Below are 26303 nucleotides of genomic sequence, written 5' to 3' on the forward strand. Positions count from 1 at the left end.
GCAGTTTGAGCAAAGCTGTAAAGGTGTTTCACAACACGACATCTCCAGAGACCATCCTGGTGAATAGTGTAATGGTCAAGTTATATTATGTAAAAGAACAGGATCATGGATAATGCCATTGCAGCTCAGCTTTCTACAATGGACTATAATGACAGTGTTGTTTATAATAGAGATTTGGATATCTGCTGAGAGAAGAAAGAGCATCAAGGGGGCAGTTTGTGCAGTGGTGTGTGAGTGTGTGTGTGTGTGTGTGTGTGTGTGTGTGTGTGTGTGTGTGTGTGTGTGTGTGCGTGTGCGTGTGCGTGTGCGTGTGCGTGTGTGTGTTGAGATTGAGGAGCAGGTGAAGCAAGAGACTCTGATATTGCCCCTCTGACCAGTGCAGGCAGCAGTGGTCACTTCCTCGTGCACGTGTGTGTGTGTGTGTGTGTGTGTGTGTGTGTGTGTGTGTGTGTGTGTGTGTGTGTGTGTGTGTGTGTGTGTGTGTGTGTGTGTGTGTGTGTGTGTGTGTGTGTGAAAGAGAGAGAGAGAGAGAAAGAAAGAGAGAGAGAGAGAGAGAGAGAGAGAAGCAACTACAACTTTCTCTAGGCAGCCAGCGTCCAGCACTGAAAGGATGGAGAGCGATTAAATGGAGCAGATGACGTTAGGACGGGCAGGGGTTGGGGGGAGGGCATGTGCTACTTAGAACTTTTTGGCACGTTTTGAAAGTCATCCGTTTGCTCTGTGCGTGGCGTGTACTCAGTGGCACAGAAAGTCCCTGTGCTCTGTGCGGTAGCTGCGGGCGCGTTACTATTTTTAGCAACAATGTTGCGGCGGAGCAATCAATCAAACTGGGGCTAAAATAGTGCATGCATGACAATCGGCTGCAACCCTGTGAGAATCCTATCCACGTGTGCTGGGCTGATGGGATGGGATGTTGCATGTATGTCTGTCGGTCTGCCTTAACTCAAATGATGCCTCGTCTCCCTATGATGCTCTCCAAAGCACAACGGTGGACTGCAAACTTTTGCACCATGGAATCCGCTCCTCTTTATGATAACATTGGCTGCGGCGCTTTATTCGGGACCTCCTGTAGTTCGGTGTCCTTTCATAGTATTAGAATTTCTAAAGAACAAGGCAATTTGGGATGTGCGTGAGAAGTGTTGGATGATAAAGAACGAAGGAGCCTGAGAATCGGGAGGACGCATTCTGTTTTTCTCTCTCACCCTCTGCACTTCTTCTGTCAAGTGTGAGCACATTTTTCTGCCGGCTCTTATGGGAATTAGGCACTCGTCCCGCTGCATGCTCCTCAGGAGAAAAATGGCGGAGTCTGAGAGCAGTGAGGTAAGTGTGAGGAACCTCTTTGATTTTTACTGAATTTAGAGAAAGAAAAAAAAAGAAAGAGAAAGAGAGTGCTCAGTTTGATTGACTGTGGCCTGTGTCATGAATGCGTCCTGCAGCACGTGTGTGTGTCTTATACCTTTAGTGGAAGTTGCATATCGGATGCTTTCTGTCAATGTGAGTGAATGGCTCCATCATTGCGAGGATGTTTACCCCCTCCGACAAAATATGATTTTTTTGCAAAACATCGGGTTGCCTGTACTTGAAAAATAATCCAAGCATCGCATAACACTACGTGTTAGGACAGCGACAGGATGTTACAAGCAAGATTTGTTCTCTCCCTCCCGCATGAACAGCTATACCCTGCTTTCCCCGGACAGGGATCCCTTCAGACAGTGTTTCTAAAAATAGCTCTTTTTTGTCTGAATCTATTTACGTTAGGAGAACAGGTTGCTGTGAGCATGATGAGGTTTAACGGGACAGAGTGTGTTCCATGCTCCAGGCTGCTCTGGGATCGGAATGACTTGCGCTGTCCAAGGTGCTGCAGCAGGATAAGGGGGGTACGCTGGGACTTGAAGCAGTGTGGAGCAGTTTTGAGTAAAGCAGGGTGATGCTGAAGATATTACATGTATACAAGCCTAGAGTTTAGGCTCCTTACTGGGCAAGGGGGGGGGGGGGCTTCAGGATAAAGGAAATGAACTGAGTCAACCTTTACCACCCACTACCCCCTAAAACTATGCATCTCCCCTGTGCACATTATGTGATATAACATTCTGACACATTGCACAAGATAATTCACCTCCCCAGGCTCTCCTTAGGCTTTCTCTTTGAGCTTTACATTCAGGACAGGCACAACATGAGCCGGGGTACCACATCTGTATTCACTATGCGACTGGGTGCCGAAAGGGAGCGGTGCTGATTCATCTGCATGTGATGCTTGAAAGGTTCAGACACCCCGCAGAGTTAGAAGACAGTCAGTCATTCCTGTTTGCACCCTTACACATTATTCATCAAATAAAATTCTGCCCCAAAGAAAGTTTTTCCATGGGCTCCTGCTCAAACTCTCGACGTTTTATCAATATGCTCATGTCTGGGAGGGAAGCTGCTGCACTACCTGATACAGCATAATGAGAGGGCACTGCCCGGGTGGATGTATGGATGGATCTCTGGCTTCCACTGCTCTCTCCTCTCTTTTAGAATGTGTTGTGGTCTCAGAGGCACCTAAGTGCCAAAATGGCAGAATACCAAAGTGATTGTCTTTCCCCAAAGTGCTCCTATACACTTGGCCATTATATAGCCTTTATATCCGTTAGCTGTTTTCCTTTCATATGTATCTATACGTTAATTTCCTGACTTCAGTATACAGTGCACAAACTGGGGTTATCTTCAACAGGTGCAAGGTGGCAGTGTCCCCCCCCCCCCCCCCCCCCTCTTAACAAAACAGTGTAATATAAGTATCAAGCAATCGTCCCTTCTCAAATAGCAGTCCTCACCTCCATGGAAGAGGTGAGGATCCAGTCTGAAATAGAACCCCAAATGCGTTTATCCGTATGGAAGGGTCAGAGGCAAGGACGTGTGCTTCCCCTGTCTTTCCTTTTGTGTTGGGGCATCTCAGTTACACTCACATTCAGCTGCGCTCCTTTGAACGCCCTATAGCCTACTGCCTCCCCAGTCTACTTGAATCGTCCCCCCTAAATGACAGCCCGGGACAATTTAGATGTTCTGCATTGCATCGTTTAGAAAGTCCACATCGATCCCGTGTTAAACTTGGCAGCCTTAATCGCCACTTCTGTGGTCCTGTTCCTGCAATTATAGGCTAGGCGCCAGGTGCTTAACAAATCCCCCTCCCACCACCACCCTTTTTTATTTTTGCTTTTAGCTGGTGCAATCTTTTCTGGAGATGCCAAGATTGCATCTGTAGTCTTGGCACCCGGCATCTCATAAATGAGCTTATAGTGTAACTAACTTCAAGTTACGCTGATAACATGTGTCTATCATTTCTGATAAAATGATAGACACAAAGCTTGATAGGAATATTCCCTCAATAAAAGCACACCCTCAGGCATCCCCTTATTGATACAAATGATTGACGTGATGTGAGAGTGTCCAGAACAGCAGCTGTAAGTTAATATGCTGCACTGCACTAACGTTGTCCCTCTTTAAAATCAGCAGCATCCTGGCTTAAAGGATTAGGAGAAGTTCAACAGTCGGTCATTTTTTAATTACAAGTCCCTCTCCTTCCCTGTACTGTTTTATATAACAAACAATCATAAACGGTCAACTTTAATGTTTCTCAATTTTTGCATGCTCGCTGTCGCAATGTTTAACAAAATACTGGTATATTAGTAAGGGTTGGATGCTAAAAATCTAATGTGATTTTTCTTAGCAGTACTAAAAATTGTACCCAAACCCATTCAAGCTGAGGAGAAGGCTCGACTGCTATTGTTGCTCATTGTCGAGCACGTTACAATCTCCATGCAAGTTCAGCTATTCGTTTTAATGATTCATTCGTTCAAATGGGTTCTTCTCTGTATTCGGATGTTGCAGCTGTAGGGAATTAGCACCCAGCAGTGGGCTAATTGTGAAACTATAAGGCGAGCTGTGATACACAGGACATAAAAGTCTTCAGCCTGCATTTGATAATAAGCGCTAAATACTATACACACAGGTGTCGCTGATTATTTTTGTAGGTATTTGGTCATAAACCAGTGGAACATCCAAGACTGTGGGATTCAATGCCATGAGAATCCATCCTATAGCCTATTTCTAGAGATACTTCAGTCTGGACTAAGTTACTGAGTCATCCATACAGCCACACAAGCAGCATAGCTAAAAACACTTCTATAATATATCCTTAGTGAGAAGCGAACAGGTAACTGAGGCCATTCATCTTTAGAACTCAGTTTCTTTTAACATCATGTTGAAAATAATATGTTTCCACACCATTTCCTTGGTCACAATGTTTCAGTCATTTGAGCCCAGCAAGAACAAGAGGGCAAAGATAAATATAATAGTGGTTTAAAGTGGTTAGATACAGGTATAGGAGACGAGCGAGGAGGCAGAGGAAGGGGATAATGGATTCTCTCAAACATGGAACAATTACTGCCACTGGCAGCTGTAAGTAACAATGGTATGACCTCATCTCTTAGTAAGGTTATCCAGCTCTTTCACCCTGTTGTATTTCTATGCCAATCAAATAAGATTCGTTTGGATTTATTTTCTGGATGGTGAATTGTTGTAATCTGAATACTTAAACCATTGCCTGCTTGTTTTTTCAATTTGCTACTCGGCTTTCAGAACTTCAATTTGTTTGCCAATATCTCCTGAGACTCCCTCAGCTTTTTAAAGAGCGCTCATTGTTGAGGCAATGAGCAGCACAATCACATTCAGGTTTAAGTCTAGCAGCAGCATGTGTCGGGGCGTTTTCCGCAACATCAGACAAATCATGCAAAATCAGGAGCACTTTCCCACAAATTACAGAGAAATTGCGATGAATGACTTTCAGGCAGTCACTGTCTTCTTCCACCTTGCAAATTATTTATCTTTTTTTTTTTTTAGAAGCCTGAAATTTGGATTGAGAATAAACACCAGAATGGCTTACTGGCTCAAAACTGAGATGCTGGGAGTCCATATCCCTGCACACTCAACATCCAACACACGCACACACGCACGCACACACACACACACACACACACACACACACACACACACACACACACACATACACATACACACACATACACACACATACACAGAAGCACGCACACAAGCATGCACACATACGCACACACACACACACACACACACACACACACACACACACACACACACTCCCAGCTGGCATCAGAGGTGATCATCAGGGCATTATGGTTGTACCGTCTGTTCAGGGCAGAGGGTTTTTTTTTTTTTTCAACTCTGCCTTCTGTTGACAGACAGGCTGAATTCCTGTCAGTGATCAGAGTATATCCTCTAGACCCAATGGGCCCCCATGGACTCCATAAATGCAAACCGCGCGTTCTGCAATACTGCTGTTTCATCCAATTGTTTTGTGTCTTACTCCAAAAGGGATTTGGCTAATAAAAGACCAGCGTCCTCCTCAGCCATAATTAATTTTTTTTTTATTTTTTTTATCTCTCTAGCAACCACAGTTGCAGCCACAGCCGATCCGCATCATTCAGTCCCGATCGACACAGCCCACCTCATTGCCCAAGCCGGTGCCTTCTGTCCATCCCACCGCGCGGCCCTCTGTCCCGCCACACACGCCCCATGCTGCCAACATCCCAAACTGTCCAGGGCGGGGCAAGATGAACAAGTTCCTTAACCCAGAGGAGATGACCTCAAGAGACTACTACTTTGACTCGTATGCCCACTTTGGTATCCATGAGGTACGCCTGTGTGTCCTATGGCCTACTGTATATTCTTATTCCATTCTTAACAAGGATATTAAGACAGATGGGAATCATGCACGCTGACTGTTTTTTACTGTTATATTCCAATATATTATGCAAAGGACGTGCATCAATTGTTTCACATTGCACAAAAATAAAATAATCCGTCCAATTGTAAAACTGGCTGTATACACCCATGCACCACTATGTTCAGAGACGCGATAGATCACAATTGACATTTGTATGGACAGTTGTGTTTGACTTTTCACTTCTCCATAAAGGGCTTATAAGTGCAGACGTCCTGTTTGATCTGTGGTGAAGTTTCTCCATTCACCTTAAAGACAGGTGCTTTGCCTTTTCATCACAGCACTGAAGTCTTTCTTTAGAGTATAAAGTGTCATCATAACCAGTGAGACCACTGACTAGATTACAAATGTAAGTTATCATAACAAGAGAAAAGGTTATTTTTCTAATAAGGAGCGCCACACTGTGTAAAAAAACAAAACAATGGGAGCTGCTGACTTGAACACAGACGGCAGATGCTTCTATTCATATTGCAACCCAAGGACACTTTCCAGACATGCACACTAGAAAACATGATAACGTTAATGATGTGACATTTTATTCCGAAATTGTTAATCCTCCATTCTGGACTCAGGACTGCCCATTCAAGCTTTAACATCCAAACCATTTATGTCAAACATGGTTGGATTCCATAGCTCACTAGATGACCAAGATACACTTCAAAACTATTGTCAACCTTGATCAACAGTGAGCCATTACTAAACATATTCATATATTTCTGTCTTCACATGTCTAATTTTCCCCACTATTCGAGGTGACATTTTAATCTTTCTACACGGTTACCTTTTCTATCAGAGTTCAACTGTATTCTTAAGAGAGGATACAGAAAGCAGTAGAGGCTGTGTAAAAAGAGCATGTTTCTATTGTGACATGTAATAGGATGTTTTTATATATTTTTGGAATGTAGGTCAGGTGGTGTATTTTTGTCATTCTTCACATTCAGACATGCATGCACTCTAGAAGCGAGACGAAGTCAGAAAAGAGACGCAGACGGGCTTATTGGGCTTATTCAAACGCATCAACTATGGGGTTGAATATTAGAATCATACGGCTGAGAGGTAATACAGTTATATAAGGCCGGGGCAGAATTATTTGCTGCTGCTCCACTGCAGATATCACAAATCCAGACCCCCACTGACCACCAGCTTATGCTTATTTGATTCAACAAAACAAATTACCACTCCCCATAGGGTTTAGCTGTGTCAACATCTTCTTGATATATTATTTGTCATGTGCTCAAATAGGAGATGCTGAAGGACGAAGTGAGGACGCTCACCTACAGGAACTCCATGTACCACAACAAGCACGCCTTCAAGGACAAAATAGTGCTGGACGTTGGAAGCGGCACGGGGATCCTATCCATGTTCGCGGCCAAAGCGGGCGCTAAGCACGTGTATGGGGTAAGATGTGTTTTTTTATTCAGTGGACCGTTATCATGGTCAACCATCATGGTCTTATCACCTTGAAGCCTGGCCTGGACAAGCTGGTCACATTGTGTGCGAGTACCGTATGCATATAGAACAGGCTCTCTGTGGATCTGCATGACCACTTTCAGATCACTCCCTAGAATCTTCAAGGGATATCTAGTCCGACAGCCAGGTGATAAAAGTGTGCGGTTTTGACAGGCTGAGTGAATTTGAGGGCTCTCCTCGAGTCCTCGTTGTCGTGTACTGGGGCAGATGTAATTGCTAGTCAGGGCGTGTCTGAGAATACATGCAAGGTAGTGCTAGTTTGGGATCACCATGTGGAACTTATTATTGCATAGTGGCTCTAGATAGCGTGTGTTTGCTTCAGGGGAGAGTAATGAATAGCTCAGTATTGCCAAAAGAAGTGTTCTAAGGGAGCTTTCACACCTGATAGTAGTACACTTCTAGTTCGCTTCCTTCGTTCGTATCAGATGCAAGAATGAAACATTGTTTATTTGTTTTTCCCACAGGTTTCGGTTCTCTTTCACACTTAGGGCCATATCCACTAAGAATGGATTGCGCTTTCATACGCAGTAATTGCACCGCTAAAACTGCATGTTGCAATCAGCGCTGGCCTTTGAGGATAAGGTGCTATTTGCAATAAGGCCACGTGAGAACGGTCATTTCACTCATCATCAGATGTGTATTGGGCGTGAGCAATAATGTAATTCCGGAAATGTTCGGAAATGTCCATGCAGGAAAAGTACAAAAATAAACTAAAGGAAGTAGTCTCTCATCCCATAATGCATAGCTGGCTACAGGAGCTTTTTAGGCAGTGCTTCCTTTGGGTCAGACTCAGTCAGCTCACATTCTCACCACAAAAAAAGAGTGCAGTGTTTTAACCTCACTACCGTGGCGTCATACTATGGAATGAAAATATACATTTACTTGATTCTTCCATAAAATTGACCACATACACAAAGAGACGGCAGAATTCCATGCTATCAAAAGCAATTAGTTTAAAACAGGAATTTGATTTATATATTTAACATGATTGTCTGCTTGTTTGTTTTTTTTCTTTTTTATTGTCTTGGGTTTTGTTCTGAATTTCTTTGATTGTTTTGCATTGTTTATTTTTCATTTACATATATGTTTTTTTTGTGTAGGCCTATGTGTGTGTGTGTGTGTGTGTGTGTGTGTGTGTGTGTGTGTGTGCTTGCGCTTGTGTGCTGATCTGCTCGGATGCTGATCTGCTCGTATGCTAGTGTGTAAAGCTGGGAACACACCGCACTGGCCGCGCGGCGAGATTACATACAAAGTCAATGTACTAGCGCGTGGCCGCGCGTCCACCCAATAATCGGCGTCCAGCGGCCAGCGGCGGGGGCTTGCGCGGCGCGCGGCCGCGCCTCATGAGAGGCGCGTGAATCGGGAGCGCGGCCATTAGCGGCGCATAGAAATTGTGTCATCGAAGGAGCGTGAATCGAAGGCTTGTGCGGCGAGCACGGCGCCGCAGAAAAAGATGAAAATGTTCATCTTTTTCTGCAGCGCCGCCGGGCACCGCGCCTCCACAGCCAATCAGCGTTGAGATTGCCCGGTGGCGGTGGTCTGCAAGACGAGGTGGGCGTGTGGAGTGAGGACATCGGGCTTCCAATACATTCTGCAAATGTGTAGGCTATTTTGCATCTGTTTAGCTGTTGGTTGTACTTTAGCCAAGGTAGCGCCGGTTAGCATAGTGAAACTCACCAAGCTGTGTGCTGTTCCTGAGGATAATATACCCAAACTTGACGGCGGTGTCCGTGTGGAATTCCAATATAGTGCAGCGAAGAACCGGTGTTGTCCTCCGTCAGCCGGCACACTTTCACTTTCAGGTAGGCTGATGTTTGCCTTTATTTTAGCCGCTGAGCACACACTGCTGTTGTTAATGTGTTTAGTATGTTGCTGAATTGCTGTTAATGTGTGTGTATTTGCGATCGGGGTGCGTGTTCAGGCTGTTTTAATGATATTTGTGACAAGACTGCCGCTGGTTACACAGTGAACCTACATCTGTATTTTTTGGCACAGCTGGACCATGTTATTGTTGTTGTTGCACCGTAAGTGTGACGGGTCTGATCTCGGCGTCTGATCTCGGCGCAGGCGCGGTGTGTTCCCAGCTGGGAACACACCGCATTGGCCGCCTGCGGCGGTTGGCCGCGTGAATGCAGGAGGTTCGCCGCTTGGTCATATTGGGCCATGTTCACCGCAGTCGCCGCCGCGGCCAACCGCAGCCTCATCGTAGGCAGCGGTTGGCCGCGTGACAGCAGGAGGCTCGCCGCTTGATCATATTGGGCCATATATTCCTGACGCCGACGCCGAGATCAGACCCGTCACACTTACGGTGCAACAACAACAATAACATGGTCCAGCTGTGCCAAAAAATACAGATGTAGGTTCACTGTGTAACCAGCGGCAGTCTTGTCACAAATATCATTAAAACAGCCTGAACACGCACCCCGATCGCAAATACACACACATTAACAGCAATTCAGCAACATACTAAACACATTAACAACAGCAGTGTGTGCTCAGCAGCACAAATAAAGGCAGACATCAGCCTACCTGAAAGTGAAAGTGTGCCGGCTGACGGAGGACAACACCGGTTCTTCGCTGCACTATATTGGAATTCCACACGGACACCGCCGTCAAGTTTGGGTTCATATTATCCTCAGGAGCAGCACACAGCTGGGTGAGTTTCACTATGCTAACCGGCGCTACCTTGGCTAAAGTACAACCAACAGCTAAACAGATGCAAAATACACATATTTGCAGAATGTATTGGAAGCCCGATGTCCTCACTCCACACGCCCACCTCGTCTTGCAGACCACCGCCACCGGGCAATCTCAACGCTGATTGGCTGTGGAGGCGCGGTGCCCGGCGGCGCTGCAGAAAAAGATGAAAAATTTCATCTTTTTCTGCGGCGCCGTGCTCGCCGCACAAGCCTTCGATTCACGCTCCTTCGATGACACAATTTCTATGCGCCGCTAATGGCCGCGCTCCCGATTCACGCGCCTCTCATGAGGCGCGGCCACGCGCCGCGCAAGCCCCCGCCGCCGGCCGCTGGACGCCGATTATTGGGTGGACGCGCGGCCACGCGCTAGTACATTGACTTTGTATGTAATCTCGCCGCGCGGCCAGTGCGGTGTGTTCCCAGCTTAAAGCTGGGAACACACCGCATTGGCCGCCTGCGGCGGTTGGCCGCGTGAACGCAGGAGGCTCGCCGCTTGATCATTTGGGTCATATTGGGCCATATTCAGCGGAGCCGCCGCCGCGGCCGCCGGCCGCCACATCGAAGGCGGCGGTTGGCCGCGTGATCGAAAGAGGCTCGCCGCTTGATCATATTGGGCCATATATTCCTGACGCCGACGCCGAAATCAGACCCGTAAAGCTGGGAACACACCGCATTGGCCGCCTGCGGCGGTTGGCCGCGTGAATGCAGGAGGTTCGCCGCTTGGTCATATTGGGCCATGTTCACCGCAGTCGCCGCCGCGGCCAACCGCCGCCTCATCGTAGGCAGCGGTTGGCCGCGTGACAGCAGGAGGCTCGCCGCTTGATCATATTGGGCCATATATTCCTGACGCCGACGCCGAGATCAGACCCGTCACACTTAAGCTGGGAACACACCGCATTGGCCGCCTGCGGCGGTTGGCCGCGTGAATGCAGGAGGTTCGCCGCTTGGTCATATTGGGCCATGTTCACCGCAGTCGCCGCCGCGGCCAACCGCCGCCTCATCGTAGGCAGCGGTTGGCCGCGTGACAGCAGGAGGCTCGCCGCTTGATCATATTGGGCCATATATTCCTGACGCCGACGCCGAGATCAGACCCGTCACACTTACGGTGCAACAACAACAATAACATGGTCCAGCTGTGCCAAAAAATACAGATGTAGGTTCACTGTGTAACCAGCGGCAGTCTTGTCACAAACAGCCTGAACACGCACCCCGATCTCAAATACACACACATTAACAGCAATTCAGCAACATACTAAACACATTAACAACAGCAGTGTGTGCTCAGTGGCTAAAATAAAGGCAAACATCAGCCTACCTGAAAGTGAAAGTGTGCCGGCTGACGGAGGACAACACCGGTTCTTCGCTGCACTATATTGGAATTCCACACGGACACCGCCGTCAAGTTTGGGTATATTATCCTCAGGAACAGCACACAGCTTGGTGAGTTTCACTATGCTAACCGGCGCTACCTTGGCTAAAGTACAACCAACAGCTAAACAGATGCAAAATAGCCTACACATATTTGCAGAATGTATTGGAAGCCCGATGTCCTCACTCCACACGCCCACCTCGTCTTGCAGACCACCGCCACCGGGCAATCTCAACGCTGATTGGCTGTGGAGGCGCGGTGCCCGGCGGCGCTGCAGAAAAAGATGAAAAATTTCATCTTTTTCTGCGGCGCCGTGCTCGCCGCACAAGCCTTCGATTCACGCTCCTTCGATGACACAATTTCTATGCGCCGCTAATGGCCGCGCTCCCGATTCACGCGCCTCTCATGAGGCGCGGCCACGCGCCGCGCAAGCCCCCGCCGCCGGCCGCTGGACGCCGATTATTGGGTGGACGCGCGGCCACGCGCTAGTACATTGACTTTGTATGTAATCTCGCCGCGCGGCCAGTGCGGTGTGTTCCCAGCTTTACGGTGCAACAACAACAATAACATGGTCCAGCTGTGCCAAAAAATACAGATGTAGGTTCACTGTGTAACCAGCGGCAGTCTTGTCACAAACAGCCTGAACACGCACCCCGATCTCAAATACACACACATTAACAGCAATTCAGCAACATAGGCTACTAAACACATTAACAACAGCAGTGTGTGCTCAGCGGCTAAAATAAAGGCAAACATCAGCCTACCTGAAAGTGAAAGTGTGCCGGCTGACGGAGGACAACACCGGTTCTTCGCTGCACTATATTGGAATTCCACACGGACACCGCCGTCAAGTTTGGGTATATTATCCTCAGGAACAGCACACAGCTTGGTGAGTTTCACTATGCTAACCGGCGCTACCTTGGCTAAAGTACAACCAACAGCTAAACAGATGCAAAATAGCCTACACATATTTGCAGAATGTATTGGAAGCCCGATGTCCTCACTCCACACGCCCACCTCGTCTTGCAGACCACCGCCACCGGGCAATCTCAACGCTGATTGGCTGTGGAGGCGCGGTGCCCGGCGGCGCTGCAGAAAAAGATGAAAAATTTCATCTTTTTCTGCGGCGCCGTGCTCGCCGCACAAGCCTTCGATTCACGCTCCTTCGATGACACAATTTCTATGCGCCGCTAATGGCCGCGCTCCCGATTCACGCGCCTCTCATGAGGCGCGGCCACGCGCCGCGCAAGCCCCCGCCGCCGGCCGCTGGACGCCGATTATTGGGTGGACGCGCGGCCACGCGCTAGTACATTGACTTTGTATGTAATCTCGCCGCGCGGCCAGTGCGGTGTGTTCCCAGCTTCACACTTAAGCTGGGAACACACCGCATTGGCCGCCTGCGGCGGTTGGCCGCGTGAATGCAGGAGGTTCGCCGCTTGGTCATATTGGGCCATGTTCACCGCAGTCGCCGCCGCGGCCAACCGCAGCCTCATCGTAGGCAGCGGTTGGCCGCGTGACAGCAGGAGGCTCGCCGCTTGATCATATTGGGCCATATATTCCTGACGCCGACGCCGAGATCAGACCCGTCACACTTACGGTGCAACAACAACAATAACATGGTCCAGCTGTGCCAAAAAATACAGATGTAGGTTCACTGTGTAACCAGCGGCAGTCTTGTCACAAATATCATTAAAACAGCCTGAACACGCACCCCGATCGCAAATACACACACATTAACAGCAATTCAGCAACATACTAAACACATTAACAACAGCAGTGTGTGCTCAGCGGCTAAAATAAAGGCAAACATCAGCCTACCTGAAAGTGAAAGTGTGCCGGCTGACGGAGGACAACACCGGTGCTTCGCTGCACTATATTGGAATTCCACACGGACACCGCCGTTAAGTTTGGGTATATTATCCTCAGGAACAGCACACAGCTTGGTGAGTTTCACTATGCTAACCGGCGCTACCTTGGCTAAAGTACAACCAACAGCTAAACAGATGCAAAATAGCCTACACATATTTGCAGAATGTATTGGAAGCCCGATGTCCTCACTCCACACGCCCACCTCATCTTGCAGACCACCGCCACCGGGCAATCTCAACGCTGATTGGCTGTGGAGGCGCGGTGCCCGGCGGCGCTGCAGAAAAAGATGAAAAATTTCATCTTTTTCTGCGGCGCCGTGCTCGCCGCACAAGCCTTCGATTCACGCTCTTTCGATGACACAATTTCTATGCGCCGCTAATGGCCGCGCTCCCGATTCACGCGCCTCTCATGAGGCGCGGCCACGCGCCGCGCAAGCCCCCGCCGCCGGCCGCTGGACGCCGATTATTGGGTGGACGCGCGGCCACGCGCTAGTACATTGACTTTGTATGTAATCTCGCCGCGCGGCCAGTGCGGTGTGTTCCCAGCTTTATGGTGCAACAACAACAGCATGGTCCAGCTGTGCCAAAAAATACAGATGTAGGTTCACTGTGTAACCAGCGGCAGTCATGTCACAAATAACATTAAAACAGCATGAAGACGCACCCGATCGCAAATACACACACATTAACAGCAATTCAGCAACATATCTAAACACAATAACAACAGCAGTGTGTGCTCAGCTGCAAAAATAAAGGCAAACATCAGCCTACCTGAAAGTGAAAGTGTGCCGGCTGACGGAGGACAACACCGGTTCTTCGCTGCACTATATTGGAATTCCACACGGACACCGCCGTCAAGTTTGGGTAGCCTATATTATCCTCAGGAACAGCACACAGCTTGGTGAGTTTCACTATGCTAACCGGCGCTACCTTGGCTAAAGTACAACCAACAGCTAAACAGATGCAAAATAGCCTACACATATTTGCAGAATGTATTGGAAGCCCGATGTCCTCACTCCACACGCCCACCTCGTCTTGCAGACCACCGCCACCGGGCAATCTCAACGCTGATTGGCTGTGGAGGCGCGGTGCCCGGCGGCGCTGCAGAAAAAGATGAAAAATTTCATCTTTTTCTGCGGCGCCGTGCTCGCCGCACAAGCCTTCGATTCACGCTCCTTCGATGACACAATTTCTATGCGCCGCTAATGGCCGCGCTCCCGATTCACGCGCCTCTCATGATGCGCAGCCACGCGCCGCGCAAGCCCCCGCCGCCGGCCGCTGGACGCCGATTATTGGGTGGACGCGCAGCCACGCGCTAGTACATTGACTTTGTATGTAATCTCGCCGCGCGGCCAGTGCGGTGTGTTCCCAGCTTAAAGCGGATACGAGTAACATTTAAATATCTTTTAAACAACCTCATGTTTCCTCTGATAATCATAAATTACCTTTAACAGCAAACGAGACCATCAGTGCAAAGAAAGACGTTTTTATATAGTTTTTATTACTGCTTTTGGTCTGGTCGCACACCCAGTCCGATTTTCGGTTCGCTCGTGCAGGCTCTATGGTCACATATCCGTATTGGTTGCAGATTTCAGTGTGGCGCTGCAACGCGATTTGAGAAGCCTATCCCTCCAGGTGAGGGAAGGGGAGCGGGAGCCTTGTTTGAGACAGTTATTTGTCGTCATAAATGACTGATAACGGGGCTGAACCATCAAAGAAAAAAAAGAGAATGCAATGAAGAAAAGCGAAAAGGGAGAGTGAGTGATAGGCGGGCGGGAGGACGTTGCCAAGCAACGTGTATACAATTTCACGAGAGCGAAACTAGACTGCTAAATGAATGAGCGGTTGGTACTAACACAAAGTTTGCTTTGCTTCACCATCATCAGATAACCATTATCTGAAATAGTCATTATTTACATCAACAACACAAACACATTACCTCATCGTGATCCATAGTCTACTAACTGCCGTCTCTCATTCATTCGCTTTCTGTGAGGACACAGCTCCGTGAGAGAGAGAGTAGTTAGGTGACGCTGCTGAATCAACTCATTGCAAGCAGGTGTGTGTACTGACTGGCATTAGTTGATGCAGTGTCAAAACCACTCTCACGGAGCCGAAAAGAGTCCTCACACTTTCAACACACGAACATGCACTATATTGCGCCCTTCTCAGTCCACGCTCACGCGCCTGGCACGAGCATTTGCGACAGCGGGCGTCGTAAAAATACTACCGCTTTTGTCCAAAGGGGACGCCAACGTGCCATCTTACTCGTAGTGCCTTTAAGCATATGAGCAGTACTAATATGTAAATGATTTTTGGGTGTGGCTCTACATAAGCCTATACAGGTTTCTGCCACAGACACACGTGTATTTTTAATTTTTTTCTACTACATGTTTTTTTCTAATCAATTTATATGTGAAATAAATCAAACTAAACTAAACTAAACCTGCGTAAATAAACCACAGCAAAGGTGAAAACGCACCAGAGTTCCTTTTCATTTGAACCAAACACCGCGTGTGTGAAAGCGCCCTGAGTTACTACTTGACATTATGTGTCTGTGTGTCCCTCATGCGTCTGTGTTTGTTTTTCATCCCTCTTCTGCTGTCGCTCTCAGTCCCTCTTTACTCTCTCTCTTTGTACTTTTAAGACACATAGCACCTCAGGTTTTGCTCAACCTCACACTTGTTACTACTTTCCACCTTGCAGCCTTTGTCACATATAAATGGTGTTGAAATTTCAGGGATATAGTTTTCTTTTGATTCAGATGCACTGCACCAAGGCCCAATACATTTTGTCATATCCTAAAGTTATAAAGCTACCACATGAAAGATGGGCGCCAGAGGTGGAGGGACTGGGCTCACGGCCAACTACAACACCACTCTGTCATATGGACCTCGTTACATAAAATATGGAAAGTGATAACCCCTATTCCCAATCCACAGAGGACCCATAAAAGTCTCTTTGGTGCTGCATTCCATAATGTATCAAAGCCATATCGTCATGAGCCAACATTTAATATCTCACACAATACTACCCCAGCAATGAACCATTCAAATGACGATAAAACTCGAATATCTTTTAAAAACTAACACTTAACAGACGGTTATATTTTGTTTCCTTATTTATTACACTTTACTTGAATATTCTTTCCACTTAAAATGTTAAAGAAAGTATACATGTCAAACAGCTTTGAATAAGGCAATATATAATAGGCTTAAATAAATAAAAACCTAACCAAATATAGTTCAGGCTAATGTTTGCAGAGGTAGTGTATGTGGGATTTCAAATAAACGGCAACAGGTACAGTAAATCATTTGAGTGTTAAGTGTGGTCAGCCAATATTCTTGAATCATTCTAGCTCCCAGCAACTCCTGACCTAAAACTAGGGGCAGCAACTCAGTCCACTAGGTCTCACATTTAGGGTGTATTCACACTGGGAAAGTCCGCTAGTTCACTTGCTTTGGTCCAGACCAAATAGAGTTTAGATTTTTTTTGTTTGGTGTTGTCCACTTTCATATTGCCCCTTTTGCAAGTGAACCAGCATCACGAAGCAAAACCACACGTGATCTGAGGTCATTCATTCATTGGACAGACATTCTGGGGTGGAGAGAAGCAGGTAAAACGAAGTAAAAACTGCGAAATATATAACTGATACGATATGGGGTTAAAAATAATAAATAAATAAATAAATAGGCCAACATCTAGCCTATAAATAAAATTTAAAAAAACATCAAATTAGTGTTGTTTCATATGGTTATAATATGTAGGCCTGTGTCAATGTGTGGCTTGTAGCCTGTACGATGTGAAACATAATATTTACTGTATTTTTGCTGCTGGACGCGCGGCTCGCGAGGAATAGGCTCAAGCTGACACAGCTGAATTAGCCGTGTGTCAGCTGGGTGTGAGTTCGGCGCGGCTCAGCTCCAAACTGACACAGGGGTAGTATTGACGGTACCGTAACATGGGATGCAAAGTAAAAACACGCACTTCATACAAAGCGCAGCGTGAACCTGTTGTCACTGTGCGGGAGACGCTCCCCTCTCCTTCATCTGATCGCTGAACACATCAGCATGTTTACGCGTCCTGTCTATCAAATGTAATATATTCGCTCGGGGCTCCCGGTCAAACCACAACTAATCTTCCTAACAATGGCGACAACAACACTTTCCTATAATGTGAAGCTGACAGCGATTTATTAAAAAAGAAAAGGCACAGTGCTTCCTGCAATTGGGTCTGATCGAGTCGGGCCAAATTCACACCACAAACGAACTGCAGCAGAGTACGTTTTGAAGCGCATCGAGACCACCTCTTCAACTGGGTCTCGGAGCGTTTGTTTGGTCCGCCCCCGAGTGCGATTGCTGTATTCACACCTGTCTGAAAGATGCGCACCGAAGGCGGAAGTGCATCTGAGTTCGTTTCAACTGAACTAAACACGGCGGCTGTGTCTTGATTCAGAGACCACGCACTTGGTAGGACGCAGTCTCGCGGTCTATGAAGGCTATAGCCTATGAAGGCCGATTTTAAGGCCGGTTTTAAGGCCAACGAGCCTTGTTAAACGAGACGGTCTCCGCAGGTCTCCGTTTACGAGCATTTCCGGTTTACGTGACAAGCCGTTACCTTGCGTGACGACTCGCCGCTCCTGTGCTGCCTAGCAACCCTGATTGCTGCCAACGGAGACAGCCCTGTCAGCGGAGGAAAAAAGAAAAATAAGTTGTCTACCAGACGAAAAGAAAAAAAAGTACAAGAAAAAAAGAAAGGAAGATAAAAGTTAAGAAGATGGAGCAACACGTTGCTGTTTTGTTATTTTTTATTTTATTTTATGCAATCTCTGAAAAAAACGCAATGAATCTTGGGATATGTTGGGCCACGAAGGATACATCTGATGCAGCCTTCAAAACTGCTTCAAAACCGTGAAACGAAGGCTGCATTTCACGACCGCATATGAGGAGCCTTGCAAGGAGCCTTGCAAATGGGACAGCCTTTGCGCGCCGCTATGACGCAATCGGTCTTCAAATGCAGCCTACGAGGCCGGTTCCAAGACCGCAACCCCTGAATCAAGACACAGCCGGCATGTGTGAATACACCCTCAGAGTGTGTGCTACCTTCCAGGCATGGAGTCACAAGAGAACTGATGTAAACTAGAGCTGGAACGCAATGCTGAAGGCACACAGACTCCTGGCAACCAGACTGAGATTGTTACGGAATTGAACTTAGCCAGCTGGTTTAATATGTGTTAGGTTTGGATTTAATATGTTTTGGATTTTGAGATGTTTGTTCTGTTTGCGGTGCACATTGACACAGGCTCAAAACATTTTTTTCGCATGAGGGTCAAACACTCTTGTAGTTAAGATCATGCTGCTATCGCATTACAAATAAAAACTTAATAATAATAAAAGACCCACAGTACGGTAAATAAGTTTTTTGGTGTGCATTAACAATGTCATAGAGGAAACTATACGCAATAGCCAATGTAGTGACTTTCTTAAAAGAAAACTAGCACTTGGCCTGTCTCCAGACATAAGGTGCCCACAGGGATGACTACAGTGACAGTGACTCTTCCTGACATTACTGAGAGGTGCTAGAGACCTGGTGTGAGGTTGTGTTGACTCTTAACACGCCTCCAGGCCACAGCGCTCCCAGTGAAGTGTGACTGGGATGGACAGATGGCTAATGGCTGTCTCTTCTGACAGAGATTCAGAAAAGACATGACAGAATCATTGCCAATTAGTGGGCTTTTTATTGGCAGGCCTATTATCACACCCTAACAGCATCGCACACCTGCTGTAACTTTATGAAATCCTGTTTCTTTGCACCGTTGTCACAGACTCGTTTTTAATGGGCAGGTGACAGACATGGCCACCATTAACCTCCTTGCCGGCCCTGCACTAATAGGCAGCGGACAATGGGGCTGCTCCATGGCTGGGCTAATGCTGATTTACTACATCCTGTATTCTTGCCCAGTGGGGAAACTGAAGACCTCAGCCAAAGCAAAAACAAAATGTATGTTGAACTGTGTTGCAGCAAAAGAGAGAAACATCTAAGATGGTATATCTTAATTTGTCCATCTCACAGTTGGGGCGTTGCTTATAGGCCATGTCTAATAGGTTTCTGCCTCTTAAATAAAAGCCTCCAGAGACATTATTCTTCCGCCGGGAGACCGAGGCAGTTCAGTTCTTCTATTTTTCAACCTGCTCTCTCCAAGAGGGTCCCAGCCTGGCTGTGCTTTTCTTTCTCTTTTTTTTGGTACCTTGGGTTCATTCGAGGGTCCTCCTCTGCCATAATATGACCAGATGGATATTTTGCAGCACACATAGGTCCACACACTGCTGTGTAGATGAAATAGAGTGTTCACTCTCAGGTGAAAATCTATACTCTCAGATTGCCTGATGCCGTGAGGGGTTAGTATTGACAAACGCCTCCTGTTGAATTATGTTCTTATTTTGTCTGGGAGCTGCTTACAAGAAGAAGCCAGAGTTCATTCTGATGAATGAAGGACCCTTATTATGTTCCAGCGCTGTTATTACTGACACCTCAATAAATCAGACACGAATACTGCATTGGTGGCCAGGACGGGGAAGTAAAAAATATGTCAATCAGGTACAGCCCAAAATGCAGAACAAAAAAAAAAAAAAAGATTAAACAGAGATGGCACGGAGGAAGATGTGACAGAGCGTGTATTTCAGGAGGTGAGAAAAGGGGCCGAGAAAAAAGCAGCCGGGCGAGGATAATTTAAAAGAATTTAAAATGTCAAAGGAGTAATGAAAAGGAGAATTTGAAGGTCCCACCGGGGCTAAATGGCTGATAACAGTTGAGCAGCGACTAATCATCACCTTTATATTGCTTAAAGTAAGATCCCCTGGCAGCGTCTCGGGAATTGGCACAGAGGATGTGTGGTCACATTTTCTATCCCTTTCATCCTCCACTATTTTCAGCTCCAATCACCAAACACTTTTTTCACAAAGCTAGATTGACCTCAGCACACCATGTCAGATGAAAATACCTCCAGTGTGACCTGCTGCTGTCATGCTCACATTGTACTGTTGAAGGATTAAAAAACACTACTTATTACACTGCAGAAAGCAAAAAAAAAATCCCCTGACTTCACTTACAAAGCTGCTTAGCTATAACATCTCAACTCCTCCCCTCCCTGGCTCCCACTTAAATCAAATTCAGGTTCATGTTACTTTATGTGTGTGTAAATTTGTTTTGCAGTCTTAAAGTGCAGGGCTATATTACACACAGTTTCATACACCGCATACAACATAAATGGGACAATAACGTATATAAAACAGTATAAAATGCTCCAGTGCTAATCAAGATGCTAAATTAAATGCTAATAAATCGTCTGTCAGGGCTCTTTAACCAGGTGCACAGCAACTGGGTTTTATTCAGGTCTGGGAAGGAAGACCTTGACAGAGATGCTATGTGTTCTACCCCACAGAGGACATTATTGTGGCTGCAGTGTTGAACTGACATTCACACTTTGAGCAATAACTATAAAGTAAAATTTAATTCCGGACTTTATTTTAAGTATACATAAGGAACTGCAGTGCACTGTGATAAAGCGCTCGAGAGTGAAAGGCGCCAAACAAACATAACCCAGGGGACTTTTTACTGCATGTAAGGGCCAAACATAGGAACAACTGATAGTACTCAAGTTCATTTACACTAGCTTAAGTACAACTTTGAGACACTGAACCCCAAGTTGCTGCAAATGGTAAGCTTGCACCCTGCGTGGTAGCTGCTGCCATTGGTGTATGAGTGTGTGCTTGTGTCTGAATGGGTGAATGTGAGTCAAATAGTGTACATAAAGGCATTTACATAAAGAACAATATAACACACATGTATAACACCACATTGTAAAGCATGTCATTGCAAACACTTGTGTAGGAAAGTGAGTTAGTCAAAGTGATGTTTCTTTTTGTCATTTCTGTCAAGATGGGGATGTTCTTGGAAAGTCAGTAAATACTGTTAAGAGCCTGATGGTAAAGTAGAGTTGGAGAATCCTTATGTTCCCAAAGCAAAGAGTGTTTGGTTTTCATTTCAAACCGGACGGACCAATTGAATAGACAGTTATTTCCAGTTGAATTTACATCATGTTATGACCTATGACAAAGGTGAACCAGCAATGGAAACTTATTTAGTTTTTTATCCGGGATTCCATTATGTTTCCATTATTGCGTTAAAGGCAAACTAAGGACGTGGACATGTTATTGCAGATATTCCGTTAAAGACATTCTTCCCAAAGCATCACAGTCCTTACTCTATGTTTTTTTTTTCTTTTTCTTCTGCCAGATTGAATGTTCCAGTATATCAGAGTACTCCGAGAGGATCATCAAGTCCAACCATCTCCACAGTGGTAAGGGCTGCAGCTGTTCCTCCCTCTCTACACTCTGATGACTCTGCATTTTATCTGCAGAGAAGGGAGCAACCAACCAGGTCATAGTTGAGAGAGACATATAGTGAGCGAAGAGGAGGGAGAGAGGGAAGGCTGGCAGAGGAGAAGAAGAAGAAAAAGAAGAGGGGGGGCATTTTATAATATACATCTTTTTCTAAATATGTTCATCATTCTGTGCTGCACTGGACAGCCTCATTTGTATTCATTTGCACAAACATGGGTTCAACTTTTTTCCATGTCTTTTCTTCATAATTTCCCTTTAACTTTGAATATAATCCACCTGACTGTGCATCCACCAAATGATTGCTCCATCCATAAACCTCCTTGTCAGCAAGAGTCCTATCTGCAAACCTATGAATATCAAGCATCACAACGGAAAAGAGAGTTAACAGTGTGTTGACTCTGAGTTTGACATTGAATAAGCAAGGAAAGCAATCACCAGTTGCAGTCACAGGGTCCACATGCCATTCAGACAGACACTTGTATCACCAAGGCAACTCTTCAATCCCTTCTTGACAAGACACAATAAACAAAGCTGAAGTCAGCTTATCTCAGGCTTGGCAAGTATACTCCCCTCCATTGTAAACCCCCAGCTATAGGCTGATTTCCATAAGAACCCAATGACCTCTATGGTAGTACACACTGTACAGACTGAAGTGTCACCGCTCTGAGTTTCTTTCTCTATTTCAAATAGTCACAGTCGCACCTATTCATTTATTGCAGACTGTGCAAAACACAGACATATTTTTATATTCAATGGCATATGGTATTTAGTAGTATTTTAGATATGTCTTTTATAAAAATCATACTTTTGTCACAAACTATGTATCCTATTTACTTATTGATTTGAGGCTTCAAGCTGCCATTTAACATGTCCCAAATAATCAATGTTACATTTGTAGGCATAAGCTGTGCTCAATTTAAATTTTCGACACCTTTTATTATTATTGATGATTGTGACTTGACTGTTATGTAATGTGTTTCAGTGATCACCATCTTCAGAGGCAAGGTGGAGGAGGTGGAGCTTCCTGTTGAGAAGGTTGACATCATAATATCTGAGTGGATGGGCTACAGCCTCTTCTATGAATCCATGCTCAACACTGTCATCTTTGCCAGGGACAAATGGCTGGTATGATAAGTGTCTGTTGATATCCATAATAGACATGAAATTGTATGGAAGTTTATCCTATAATCTGTAACAACTATCCCAGGGACAAAATAAACAACTATCACCCAAGAATGAAATCATCTATGTAATACGGTTAACAAATAAGTATAATAATTATACTGCCAACATAACACTTGAGAACAGTATCTAGAGATTTAGGCTGGAATCAAAAATAATTGGATCGGAAAACAAATCAGTTTCTCCCAGCGTTAGCCTTGTTAACCCATACAATTAAGCACCTTATCAAGTTTGTCCAGATTTGATTTCGCAACTGAATCATTTTGATAAATTATAAATTATACAATCATTTTCAAGAGAAAACGTCAAACAATCCATCAAAGCCAATTACTGCCACAGAAACTCAACCCGTTTTCATAATCAATACATTTATTCTCCTTATTGAGATAATTACAATATATTTGCAATGCTGAAATGAGCTTTGTCTGTCTGCACAAAGAGGGAACAGGAACACTTTAATAATTTAAACTCGTACTTATCTTAGAAATGAATTCATTATTCACTGAGCCTGTAATGTAGAACTTTTCTAATGTGTTCAGGATTAATTTCAGAGTTATTTCCTTGCTTCCTCGTTTGTCAAACAGAAACCAGGTGGATTAATGTTTCCCGACCGTGCCTCTCTGTATGTGACGGCCATAGAAGACAGGCAGTACAAGGACTTCAAAATACATTGTAAGTGCAGTGTGAGAGTGTTTACGAGGGGCTAGATTTGTGTATTACCTGAACCTTGAATTTAAAATGCAACTTTTTTGTACTGTACCTGCTGTACTCTGTGTAACACTGTGGGTGGATATAACCAGGATTACATGGTACATAGACTGTGCTAGAACCCCCGTCAACTCCTCTACCTTATACTTACACAAGTGCGGGCGCACTCATACACAACCTTTTGTGCTTCACATATGTTTCTGAACTATTCGTCAGGCATAACACTTGGGTAGATAATTGATATAGAAAAGTCAACGAGCCTCTCCATCTCTGTGTGGTCCCACTCTTGACCTGCTTGGAGGACTGTGGGCGGTGTTTCACAAAGCATTAGAACAAGGACATAGTCAGTGTTTAAGCCGATGCACAAACCCAGAATACAAGAATTCACGTAAACAGAATTATAGCCAGTAAACCTCCTTCTCACACACCCTCCATCCATCTGGGATATTATAAAACAACACTGCAGCGGATAATAGCCTGAGAAAGTCACATCGCATTTGCTCGCTGGATTGCAAATATCCCCCCCCCTTTGATGTAAGGCACTGTATATACTTCAATTAAGTCTGCCATTACTCTGTTACAAGTGATCGGGGAAGGTGCACATATTGACCAGAATATGGGCACTTCTTTCACTGTAGGCCCGAAGTTGACCTTCAGAGTGAGTTAAGATATTCTAAGAGCATCCTGTGGTCATTAGCGCTACCCTGGGCTGCACTGTTCCTTCGTTAAGTGGGCAGCAAGAAATGCAAACACAAAGCTTTATAAAGCCTGCTGGGGTTCGTGACCTGTTCATTATCACCAGCTGCCCGAACTTCACTCGAAGAACGAAGAACTCTCTCCTTTCTGGGTCATGATAGAGATGTTTGCTCACGCTCTACCTTAAGAGAGCTTCATGAATAATGTATGGAATGATCCCGCACAAATCAGCAAGTAGCCTATATCCTAAGCAAGTGGGGTGGGTGGGGGGGTACATTCAAGGAGGCTCATGTTCCCAACTCATTCCCGATTGCAATGTGACTTTCATAATGTCAACATGAAAATTGTTCCAAAATGAAGGGAGGTTTAGGTCTGGGGTGGGATGTCTGACTATTTTAAGAAGCTATGTATACTGTTTGACCACGACTGTTTACGGGAACACCTCCTGTCGCTAGAAAAACCGGGTGAACAAAATCAAAACTTGGAAAGAGAAAACTTTGTGCCATGTGTTTGCAGTTTAGAAAGACTAACAGAAAGCACGTTGGCAAAGCAACTCTGACAATGCCTGTGTTCACCAGGGTGGGAGAACGTGTATGGCTTCGACATGACCTGTATCCGCAATGTGGCCATGAGGGAACCCCTGGTGGATGTAGTGGACCCCAAACAGGTGGTGACCAACGCCTGCCTCGTCAAGGTTCGTAAAATCATGGTTTTCTGTCTGATGGCGTGCGATCATTTCTTTACAAAGCCTTTCGTATCATATCAGCTGTGTGTACCCAATGTGGTGCGCTGCGGATTAGAGTTTACACAGTTTTTTCTAGGGATGGCGACGTCTGTCCTCTGGTCACTCTATTGGTCCACCACTTTGGTCCACACCAACTTATCCCAACAGCTATTGGTTCGATAGTCCATCCATTGGAAGTGCACTTTTTTTTTTCCCGTCTTCACAGCAGTTGAGAAAAACGGTCCAAGCATGAGGTCCATTTAATAGCTTATGTTTCTTTTGAGCTAACATGGACATCAACATATTGAAAGAGTGCTTTGATGGGGAAATGGAAGTCTGAACATGTGCAAAAATGGGGCAATCTACTGACATCAAAAAATATGATCAAAAGGCCAAGAATGGATTATTTTCTTAACATTTTAATATGTGATTGTTACTGAGGCATGACCACCATTTTCTAAAGACATTTCAGCTGAATAAGCTTTACCAAAAGAATATGAGCTGTATTAAGGAGTGATTATACTCAATGTTAGTACATAAGCAGATGTCTCATAGAGAATAATGCCAATGAACACGGCGTGACAACACACACATGCGTACATAAACTGTGACTACAGTGGCTAATTGGTTAACCTATTGTATGTCACGCTGTGGCGGGTATGAGGACGACCTTGATGTGTGTCTGCTGCCCTGTCTGTGCCTCTAATAACTGTGATTAGAGTGATCAGGCTGCTGTGCCGTGCATGTCAATAGCAGCCCGTCTGCCCTTCCTGATTGTTGCCTTTGTCGTAGGGCTGGCTTTGATTGGATGGCACTGCCCTGGTATACCTCTGTCCTGGCAGAATATTGCTTTTTTATCATACCTTGAGACTTCAGTATTGCTATTTTGACGCTGCTGATTTTGGTATTGTTGTTTGTTTTTTATTACAGGAAGACTTTCATTTTAAATGCAGTGAGATATATTGTACCACCGGGAAAGAGATCAGCCACGAGAGATTAATTATAAAAGAAAGAAAAGAAAGAAAAATAAGCCTTACGAGAATGATACCCCGCTGACGAGTTTTTATTGTCCTTAAATGGATTACCGAATGACCTCATTAAAGTTGTACAGCCGAGGAGCTGCACACATAGGGCCTCGTATTATTAAACTGCTGCTTGAAACTTTGGTAGCAATACCGAAAGGGATCATTACCTAGCATAACCCTGCAGAAAAGAATTAATTCATCATTAACAACATGCAATTTGAATTTTCTCAAGCATTTCAGTGCACTTTATTGCTGTCTTGAACTTTTAAAATACGACTTGGCGAAGTTTAAACTGCAGGAACAGAGTAAATATCTGGTAAAAAAAGTGTGTTTATGGGATTGTTTATTTTCTAAAAGCAGCATGGGGGA

At 45.5% G+C, this 26303-nt stretch overlaps 1 protein-coding gene across 5 annotated transcripts in view; it reads left to right on the forward strand.

The window, feature by feature from the left end:
• Positions 1-1251: 1251 nt before the first annotated feature.
• The window catches only part of LOC307250472 (protein arginine N-methyltransferase 8), a gene marked incomplete at both ends in the record, with an annotated part of 30881 nt that continues 5829 nt past the window's right edge, over positions 1252-26303 (forward strand). Inside the window, 7 exons of one of the 5 annotated variants that reach the window (XM_080027572.1) lie at positions 1252-1326; positions 5457-5702; positions 7034-7189; positions 21493-21556; positions 22582-22724; positions 23366-23453; positions 24764-24879. In XM_080027572.1, the coding sequence (XP_079883698.1) occupies positions 1252-1326; positions 5457-5702; positions 7034-7189; positions 21493-21556; positions 22582-22724; positions 23366-23453; positions 24764-24879 (888 nt within the window). The remainder of the gene's footprint in view (positions 1327-5456; positions 5703-7033; positions 7190-21492; positions 21557-22581; positions 22725-23365; positions 23454-24763; positions 24880-26303) is intronic. The other 4 variants (XM_080027573.1, XM_080027574.1, XM_080027575.1 and 1 more) reach the window with 4 other exon arrangements.

This window comes from Ammodytes marinus (assembly GCF_949987685.1).
Source record: "Ammodytes marinus genome assembly, chromosome: 5".
Lineage (NCBI taxonomy): Eukaryota > Metazoa > Chordata > Actinopteri > Uranoscopiformes > Ammodytidae > Ammodytes > Ammodytes marinus.